The 10063-nt window shown below is 43.8% G+C and overlaps 1 protein-coding gene across 3 annotated transcripts; it reads left to right on the top strand.

Moving 5' to 3' along the window:
* Positions 1 to 367: 367 nt before the first annotated feature.
* LOC119653032 (vegetative cell wall protein gp1-like) lies at positions 368 to 1936 on the top strand. 3 transcript variants are annotated; one of them, XM_038057478.1, is made up of 6 exons: positions 368 to 463; positions 529 to 583; positions 699 to 1117; positions 1176 to 1367; positions 1432 to 1658; positions 1731 to 1936. In XM_038057478.1, exons 1-6 carry the CDS (start codon positions 457 to 459, stop codon positions 1902 to 1904), a joined length of 1074 nt encoding a protein of 357 aa, XP_037913406.1. In that variant the 5' UTR covers positions 368 to 456; the 3' UTR covers positions 1905 to 1936. The 3 variants fall into 3 exon arrangements, with proteins under 3 accessions (XP_037913406.1, XP_037913405.1, XP_037913404.1); XM_038057477.1 differs by having other exon boundaries at positions 1179 to 1367; positions 1432 to 1936; XM_038057476.1 differs by having other exon boundaries at positions 369 to 463; positions 1432 to 1936.
* Positions 1937 to 10063: the final 8127 nt, after the last annotated feature.

The following is a 10063-nucleotide window of genomic DNA, read 5'->3' as shown; positions in this document are numbered from 1 at the left end:
CTGTTAATGCATTCATGGTCATTAAAAACAAATCAGAATGCAAGAGCAATATTATATTATCGAAAATCACTGCCAGTAGTCAAAGCTCATTTGGAAAAAGTTAGTGGTTATCTTTTTTAGTTGGCATTCTAGATACAAACGCGCAAATTCCTAGAACTGATATTTATTTTAGGTTCGACAGAGCTCCAAAGCGCGAATATCTTAGCTATCAGTAGATATGTTTGGACTGATCATATCGTTCTCGTTGAAGCCTCTGAATTACCTACAATTGACACAAGAATAAAACTTGTTGTAACATTGTCAGTTTTATCAAAAATGTGAAAGTACATAATCAAAGGCTTATCAAAAACCCAATGCTGTTTGTTCGCGCCCCGATTTGAAAGGTATTTAAGCAGGGACTGAAATGAATTTGTTCTTTATTCGTTATTTAAAATCGATAAATTTGAAAGCTGCCAAATGAAAGGTGGGTACTTTGGAAAATTACCGTAGAATAATGCGTTCATATTTTTAATTTTCAACTCTTTTTAGGTCTACATTTTGTATTTCTGATCGTTCTTTTGGTCGATACCATTTATTCAAGACGGTAATTGCAAATTTAACTTTTTAAAGTTAACCGTGTTAAACTATATTGACAAGTTGCTTAGAAAGGCCTCCTCTAATCTACGGGAAAACTCCTTGATTCATAAACATTTTTGCAGAATCTCACGCAAAGATGACTTCTATTCGTTGAAATTTGGAAAACTGAAGAAATGCTTTCCTCTAGTTGAAGTGCGTGAACAGGAAAAGTGGATTGAGTGCGTCCTTTTATTAACTTCACTTAATTACCCACTGATACCGCGGATATTGCCGATACCACGAAATATACCAACTGCACCAACAGAGCCTCCGAAACCATCTACTCCCTCAACCCCTCTACCGACTGAATCGAGGACGTTTCCCTCCACTCCGCCAACTCCACCAACTTTACCGGGAGAAACACCTTCACCAACAAAACCACCGAAACCGCCAACTCCCCCTACTGATCCTGGAGAAACACCTTCACCAACAAAACCAACGAAACCACCGTCTCCACCTACTCCACCGATCGAGACAACTTCTTGGGAGACGGACATAACCGGTAAATGGGTTGTTTATATTAAACCAACCATATATTTTAATAAATGCATTTTCAACAGAAGAAACCTTAACAACAGATGATTCAACCGACTTTCCTACTTCATCATCTCCACCGCTAACTGACCCTCCTACTCCACCAACTGCTCCAGGAGAGTCCACAGTTCCTCCAACATATCCTTCAAAGCCACCTACGCCACCTACTCCTTCAGATGAGACCACTCTTTCAACTACACCCCATACGGGATCACCTGGTAAGTCTTCCCTCTAACAAAACTGTGTTTGGTTTTGTCATACCTATTCGTATGTTTATTCCAGAACTGACAAGCATTCCAACTCCACCGACTTCGCCTCCAGGAACGACCAGACCAACTTTATCGACTGAGAGTACACGCATTCCAACACCACCAACAGATACCATTCCACCAAATTTTTCAACAGAGAATATAACATCACCGAAACCTACAGAATGGACGCCACCAACACCTCCGACTGATTTACCAGAAGTTACCACTAAGTCAACTGCTATTCCAGCGCCACCAACAGATACCATTCCACCAAATCCCTCAACAGCGCCTCCAAATCCTCCAGGATGGACACCACCAGCACCACCGACGGATACCATTCCACCAAATCCCTCAACAACTCCCCCAAATCCTCCAGGATGGACGCCACCAACACCGCCGACTGACCTACCAGCAGCTACCAATAATTCAACCGATGCTCCAACGGCTCCGCCAACACCACCAACAGAAGCTAGTGTAGTGAAAAGGAAAGGAGCATTCCTTTAGTGATAAGTTTAATTTAAAAAGGGTCAAGAGCACACAAATTAGTTTCCAAAGAAATTCAAGACAAACATAACGTTTCAAAAAGAACCCCCTCCCAAGTGATCGAAGAAAAGTCTTTTTTTTCCTTAAATTCTCTGTAGAACTACGAACTTTGTCACCTTTGAGAAATACGTTATTACCAAAGGAATAAATGAGTACATTAGTTTTCCAGTTTGACCACTTTGCTAATCCCATTATCCGCTAATTCTGATGACAGTGAAATGGAAAGGAAAAAGTGTTAATTCAAAGATAACCAAAGACAATATGACAATACTGCGTCAACCATATCTACACGTCTTCGCTCGCCGTTGCCCGAAATATCCTTCACCTCCTTCAACGACTTCTCGAGACGCCCGAGCTCCTTCTCTATTATTCTGCGCTAACCGACCTGGAGCCAGGCCACTCATACCCAACTCGGAAGAGTGGATTCCATTACATGGCGTAGCCCACTATGCAATTGTCGCCCCTCTTTAATGCGTGACCTATCCACTGCCACTTCGGCCTCCGGATCACATTGCGCTGGGGTAGCAGGCCTGCTTCTCATTTGTTATAGTATTAGACCAGCCAACTCCGATGTTGCGACACAGAAAGGGGTTCACGAAGGTTTGGAGCCTTCGAGTGACAGTAAGGGTCACTCTCCATGTGCTGCTCCCGTATAGTAACGCAGAAAGAACATTGGTACGAAACAGCCTCAACCTAATTTTGATGTCGAGAGGACTGCATTCCAGATTTTAGATGCATCAATAACGTAAGCGGATCTAGCGCTATTCGTGGGTAAAAACGAACGTTTCTTGATATATAATGACGGACGCCTGCGATGCACGATCCATTAATGCAGACAGGGAGACTGCAATGCCGTCAAGCACCATGTAAACTCTATTGCAGGTAATCGGTAAAAATAGCCGACAAAGACGAACCTTCACTGTAGGTTCCAACAGCTTATGAAAACTAACGCCTGACCTTATTTGAAGAGACTAATCCACGAACTTTTCTCCTGGATTAGAGTGTCAGAGGACTTCACTTTATTTCCTTAAGTAGCCAAAGGTGTCTCACCAGAGCTTCTTTCTTGCAGTTATTTCCCTCTCAACCAAGAATCATAGACCGATCTCTATCACACGGATGATCTACCAGTCATTCCTGTGCAACCTCGCATTAGTTGAGGTTGATTTATATCAACCTCTTTGATGATTTACGTCGAGGGTTCCCCTATATTCGGGGCGACTTTTACTGTCTGCAATTTGGCAATGGTCTACACTCCTTGCCTTTAAACAACGTGGAGTTTGTTTGGATTCTACAATGGTTACGGATAAGGCTCTCCGTTTCGCATTTTCTGCATTACCAGCGGTTTCTGCTTGGATCTATCATTCACCTTGGTACATACCTTCGTTATATGAGCAGAACTACGGCATGTAAAATGTCGGTTCTCCTAAGGTCTGATAAGTTCCAACTCCTTTCCAAAGCCTATCGAAATTTTTCCACTGTGACGATCTTGTCTGAATTTTTGTATTCCGTAGTTACCTCCTGTCTGCATCTCATCGTAAGAATTTTTCAATTTGTGTCAGATATTTGTCCTCTGTTCCATCTTTGCATTTCTTGACCTCCGACATAAGGTCTTCCAATTGGGGTCGTTTGATGCTACTCAGAGTTTAGGTAAATTAATAAGTTCTGCATCCACTTTCAATACCGGTGTATGGCCCTCATCTCGCTTGAAGATGATGTTACCGTCCTTCTATCCCTACTCCCTAATCCCTAATCCCCCGCAGCCTTTCACCAGGCTTCCGCATATTCCGTGTGGGGTCCATTTCTTTTGTCAGCCGCTGTGGGTACATCTGGTTCATCACTTTTTTGAACATCAAGCTCTTTTATCGCTTAAGGGTTTGTTGTTGTTGTTGTTGAATCAACAGGGGTTGATTCATTCAACCATTCACCCAGCCTGGTCTACGATTTCTCCCCTTCCGTATTTTGAATGGGCACCACTGGTTCGTCTCTTGCCAGGACTCTTCAATTCTAGCTAAAGAAAGAATTCCCAATCGCGGTGGCTGGTATCCGCATGGAAGAGGACCAATCAGCAACCGAACTTTTCCTGTACGGGTCCGTGGAGGAAAACCAGTTTTAATCTCTCCTCCACGCTTGTAACATTTGATGCTACAGCAGCTAAAATTGTCACTGGTGAAGTACAGCCTCCCGGAACAGTGGAGCGGAGAACTCCTGACCCAGTCAGTAACCCCCCCCCCTCCTAGAATACTGCAAAAGCAAATATTTTCAAGGGGCAAAATACCTTGAATCATCTAGATTACGGATTTCATCGCCAATCAGTTCTTTACCGACCTTAGCATTTAGACTTAGGCTGACTTACACAGAGGGTCTACTAGTCTCCTCCACACTTTCCTGAGCAAAATTTTGGACAATAAAACATGACATGCTAGGGTTCCTTTGGTCTGAAACCATATCCAGGGCAAAACAGAGAACCAGGAATTGAGTTGAAGTTGAATCTCGCCATGTCATCGATGAATCTACTCCTCAATACGGCAACTCGGTGGGTGAACCCAGCTTCCCCTCAGCGAGTTATCCCGGCGTTGCTACTGTTCCAGTGACTTCAATTTTGTTGCTCTGCGGTGTGCTGCTTACTTTTCACGTAGATTCATTCTCCTATAGGTATCAGACTTGGCAGAATGTCCACCGGCAATAATAGACGCTGCGCCAACTCCCTGAACGGTACTACAATACTGTGGCGCCTACCATTTCGCTACAAGTAATTTGCGGGTGAATCTCAGGCTTCCAATGTTAGGCACCATCCGTGCTAACGACACGTTCGTAGCTGTCGCTTTCTCACAGACATAGTTCCTGTATCCCTTCAAATTGATCTTCGCATCAATCATCACTCCCAGGTCTTTGATAATCGGATTGGAAGTGATGATGTGATCACCAACGCTTAATTGGAAATAACACCCAAATTTGGAGGATTATCATCGCCGATTTTCCGGCAAATATCTGGAAGGACCGAGGAGGAGGTTACCGTAGGTATTGTGAAGACGTCCAACCCTTGTTTCTATTTTTTGCCCTCCGCTTTATATTGGGGTGTGTGTGGGAAGTGCCATCACTATATCATGAAGAAAATGCCGGTAGGTAAGATGTTGCGTTCGTCCCGCATCCTCTTCTTATCAACCCTGTAAGCAGTTCCCCAGGTTTTAGGTTTATTTCCGCCAAAGTTTTTTAAAGCACTCCCGCCTCGAAGTTTTCCGTATATTTCCTGTTTCTCGTCGAAGTCTGGTCTTCTTAATAGGTCCCTCTGGTAAGAAACGAAGCATCCCGGAACTCCGCGATTTCTTCATTCCACCAGTAATTTAACTGCCTACTGGCGAGGATTCATCGCCCCAGTGGCATGGCAATATCGCGTGCTCTCGGTATAAGTCTCATTTACATCTCTATAATGCATCGCCTTCAATCGTTTTCACGGACTATCCTTGATTTCTAGCTTCCTATCATGGTCCATGCGTCGTAGCTTCACCAATGTCCTTACATTGCACATACTTTTTGGTCCTACTGGAATCTCTTCCCCTAAAGACTTCTGCATCATACCGTTTAGCTAGGAGGTTTCTTCAGCTCCAGCAGTGGGAGTGTTTGATTTGGCTGACATTTTCTCTAGGGTTCATCAGGTCTAGATCGTATTTGACCCTCCTAATAGTCGCAATCTTCCTTTGCGTGCTCCAAGGTTCCTTATTGGGGCTTTACCTCACCTGTGTTCGTTGAAACCGGTGCCACTGTTTCCGTAATTTTGATTAATTGACTGCTTCCCTTCCCTTCCTTCCCTTTTCCGCTGAGAGGCTCTTTTGCCTTCTAGCATCCTGGAAGGGTCCAAAGGGGTCATTCGCTTCCCCTCTACTCCTCTTTTCGGGTGCACCGTACCTTCTCTGACCTTCAATATTAACAACGGTCTAAGAAAAGGGGATGTCCCATCATGCATTCTCTTCAACCCAGTCTTGGAAAAAGTGATTCGCAATCCAGATGCCAATGTGGTAGGTATCATGCTCTTTAAGTACACACAACCATTGTCGTATGCTGATGATATTATGGAAAGAACTCAGGCACATTTATGAAGGTAAGATGAAGTGTAACGTCAGCGCCAAACAACATCAAATGGCACTGGTCAGAATAATAAAGATAGGAGACTACAACCTTGAAACCGTTGATCATTTCTTCTATCTGGGGTAAAAAATCACAGCCGATGATGATCAAATCCGCACAGGGTTGTTGGCTGCCAACAGAGCCTATTTCAGTTTACGCAAACTGTCTCGCTGGAAACGTCTCACCATAGGCTAAGAGCCTTTACAATACAAGATAGTGACGCTACCAGTCCTTATGTACCCCTCGGAGGGCTGCGTTCTTAGCAAGAAAACTGTAAACGCTCGGCTGTATTCAAGAGAAGAATCTTCGGAAGAATTTCTGGCCCCCCACATGAGGATAGGCGATTTCGTAATGGTTGTAGATAAATTCCGACTGAAAAAGTTTTGCTGGGCGGGTCACATAATCCGAATGGGTGAAGCTGGTCCAGCACGGAAAGTCTACAAGAACAATATCTATCGTCGAAAAAGAAGACTTGCCGGTCTCTACCTCAGATGGAGCGATGGCGTAGGCCAGACAGCTTCAAAGGATATCGAAACGGTGGGGCTTCCTTACTAAGGCACGCCTACGCCGGATACCGGTTGTTCCGCCGTTGATGATTATACTTTCCAGATTTTTTGGGGGTTTGCGAAGTTTATATCTCCGCGATGTACGGGCCAAATGCCCGTACGCGTGTTTACGAGAAGGGCGCAGGTGGCAGTGTGTAGGTCACACATTAAGCAAAGACAACATTTCAATGAGTACTGTACCATGTCCTTACTTGAGACAGAATAACTTTTTACAAAATCTTGCTTTGTTGAGCGTTCTGTTTTTCTTTTAGTTACTTTTTTAGCACCAAGGCCAGCTTCAGAGCGGTACAAGTTTGCCCTGTGGATGTTTATACTCCTTGGTCGTTTGAAAGAAGCTGTAGAACCATTAGCTGGTGACGTCTTAGCTCTCTTCACTTGATTAGGATTTTTATTCTCAGTTTCGGAGTAGGCGACGGATGAGGTCACCTATGCGATTGAATAGGTTACTCTATATAGCACAGTTATTTCTAAATTAGTCTGAGAGCCATGACCCCTTGTATCCTGTGATCCTAAGATTCCTGAGAGCCGTATTCCTTGTGTCCTGTGCAGCATCTTGTAGTTATCCACGGTGATGTTGTGGTTGTTGTTTACCATATGCATGGCTACTGGTGATCCAGCCCATGCTCCCCCTAAATATTCTTCGATGCTGGTGACCACAATCTTCTCGAATGTCCCTTTCGGACCTGGCCACATTTCGGGCAATCAATTGGTTTTATAGACCCCACCTTTCTTTTTCTTTTGCCGGCAGTTTCTTGGGGAACCCACTATTTTCTAATTGTGGCCGGTCATCTTAGCGGAGGATGCATTCTTTCTTCTTCTCGAGGTGTTCCTCACTTAGCGGGATTGTGTACATGTGATGGTTCATGGAGTTTAAAGGACCATTTTAATTGGGATGGTTCGTCGGGTTTGGGTGGTTTTTCTGTCGATGTCAAACTCTACCTTTCCATCCTTGACATCCAAAAAGGAAGGCCGTGGTCGACTTCCATCTCCGTTGTGAAGGCAATCTTTTTGTAGCTATTGTTGAAGCTTGCCAATAAGAAGGTGGCGTTTTGTCTCATAACCAAGGGAAGGACATCGTCTACATATCTTGCCTAAAATAGATGGATTGTTATTATATTTTTCCATCCTCTCTTGTACTTTTTTTGTGCAAATTTCACTGAGTACTGGAGAAAGAGGGTTATCCGTTCCAAATACTGAGGTTGTCTTGTAGAACCTACCCCTGAATGTGAAAATATTTGACTTATAAATAATGATATTGTCAAAGAAGGTTCTACTGCATCCTAGAAGAATTATTGGGCCCCACCGTTTGCTCATACCTATGGAGGTCAGTTTCATATATTGGTGAAACTCCTTTCTCTATTCAGGTGAACCTTCTTCCTGCAAGAGGCTGTCTTCCAGGTTGCAGAGCCCCTTCTTTTCAGGGGTGCTAGGAAGCACAGCTTTCACGAGGAAGGATATTAGCATTTCGTCGTTTGCTATTTCCTTGGGTTTTTGTCGAACCATGTATTTGCTTTCGGGGACAAAACTGCTTAGTTTCGATACCAGCCATTTCGTTAGTTTCTGATTTGGCGAGTTTGTTGCAGCGATTATCTCCCTCATTTCATTTTCAGGTTTATAGATTTTAGGCAGGCATCTGATCCTTTGAAGGATTACTTTGGAAATTCACACGGCTGAAAGGTTTCCAGTGATACTTTAGCATTCCGTGATCGTTTTTTTCCACCAGATTGATCAATTCTTGTATGGGGTTTATCCATAGTACATGGAAGTTTACGTCCTTTAATTTTTTTATGAGTACTTCATCGTACTGCTCCTTGTCCATAATCACGGTCGCATTTTCCTTGTCCGCGTTTATGTGAAAACCGGTTTTTCCTTGAGACTCTTGACGATGGCGGCTTTTTTATTCCTGTTTTTAGTCCTATTGTCAGTGGCAACATCTAGTATAATTCTGGCTAGACCTTTCCTTATGGTTTCCTTTCTGTCAGTTGAGTGGTATTGAATGCCCGCTTCGATGTCCACTAGTATGTCCTGTATTTGGAGTCTGCCTTACTTTAAAGGGGATTTTATCCGCTTTTTGCGAAGGGCTAGTTTCTCTTCTGAGCAATTTTACGTTATGTTCTCGACATTTTTATTTCCCGTGTCAATGTTGAGAGTTGTAGGGCCTTTAGTTTCTTTGTGAGTATGGCACAAGTTTTGTTAGTCTGGCATGTCTCCGGTATCCAGAGGTTACGTTCGTTACACCCTTCGTATGATTCGCACATCCGCACGGGATGCTTAATACTTCGGCTTGAGGTTTTTAGTTTGCTGCTTGGTTTTGGGGTATCCCTAGGTTTCCCAGGAGTAGTCCTTACTAGGGCCACAATATCCTCTATGGACCTTACGTTTACGAAAAACCTTTGGCGGTACTCAAACGGCCACAATACGAGTACCAGCGAAGGTAGCGCAGAAGTTGTTGGCGGTCGGATAAGTTAAGATTGGTTAGGTTGTCTGCCGCCACTCTATACGACCCCAGCTTGGAGGGAGGCGTTGCGGATGTCAGCTAACGCTAACAAACTGAGTGCAGTCTTCTGGACGACAGCCCTCAGGATATGCTCTGCCTTCATGAATGATGCAACATTCGTTGTCTCTGGAATGATCACGATTGATATCTTGGCAGATGAGCTGGCGAATATATACAACTATATTAACTATAATCTCACCCAATTTCTCACGGGGCAGGGAAGATATCGCCAATACCTGCACAGATTTGAATTCATGGTCTCACCCAATTGTCCAAGTTGCGATGGAGTCCCATAGGACCCAGAGCATGTATTCTTCCACTGTCCAAGATTTGTGGAAGAAAATAAAAATTTAAAGGAGACTCTAGGAGAGGTCCTGGTATCAGAAATTCTGGTGCCGAAAATGGTAGCACGTCAAGAGAATTGAGATGCGGTCAACTCTATGATCACATCTATCCAGAACAAACTGCGGAAAGCAGAGGAGAGGAGAAAAGTGCGGTGACATACGCCGCATATAGAAGAGAGGTGATCAAGCTAGAGTGAGCTGGTTCCGCCCCATGATGTAATAACTTATGGTGGTTCCTAGGAGTAGGGAGAGAGTCCGTTGTCGTTTTACCGGGTAAAAATCCCACACACTGGTGTGTCCAGATCAGTGTCTTGGAGATTTCCGCCTCCTCAATAAAAAAAGATGTTGCACACATTTTTCCTAGACTGTTGAGGAGAAAAGAGGAAAGTGATGAAGGAATCATAACAAGACAGTTACGATTGGGTAAAATTATTTGGTCTCCAGAGTAAATTCAGAGCGCCCTTTCCACATACTCCTCCTAATTCCTGGAACGCTTTTCATACCTAAAGGGACATTTTTATTATAACCTTATAAGCCTAGAGATGACGAGGTTTGTTAGGTTCTCAAGAGACTATGTTTTGTTCCAGCTGA

This window comes from Hermetia illucens, chromosome 3, assembly GCF_905115235.1.
Source record: "Hermetia illucens chromosome 3, iHerIll2.2.curated.20191125, whole genome shotgun sequence".
NCBI classification, from domain to species: Eukaryota; Metazoa; Arthropoda; class Insecta; order Diptera; family Stratiomyidae; genus Hermetia; species Hermetia illucens.
The sequence above is the reverse complement of the archived record's forward strand: the minus strand, read 5'-3'. Positions and strand labels throughout refer to the sequence as shown.

Bases quoted from the DNA above. Each gene is read 5' to 3' on its own strand.
- LOC119653032 (XM_038057476.1), top strand. The intron at 584-698 runs GTAATTGCAAAT...ACATTTTTGCAG, and splicing joins GATACCATTTATTCAAGACG to AATCTCACGCAAAGATGACT. The intron at 1,118-1,175 runs GTAAATGGGTTG...CATTTTCAACAG, and splicing joins TTGGGAGACGGACATAACCG to AAGAAACCTTAACAACAGAT.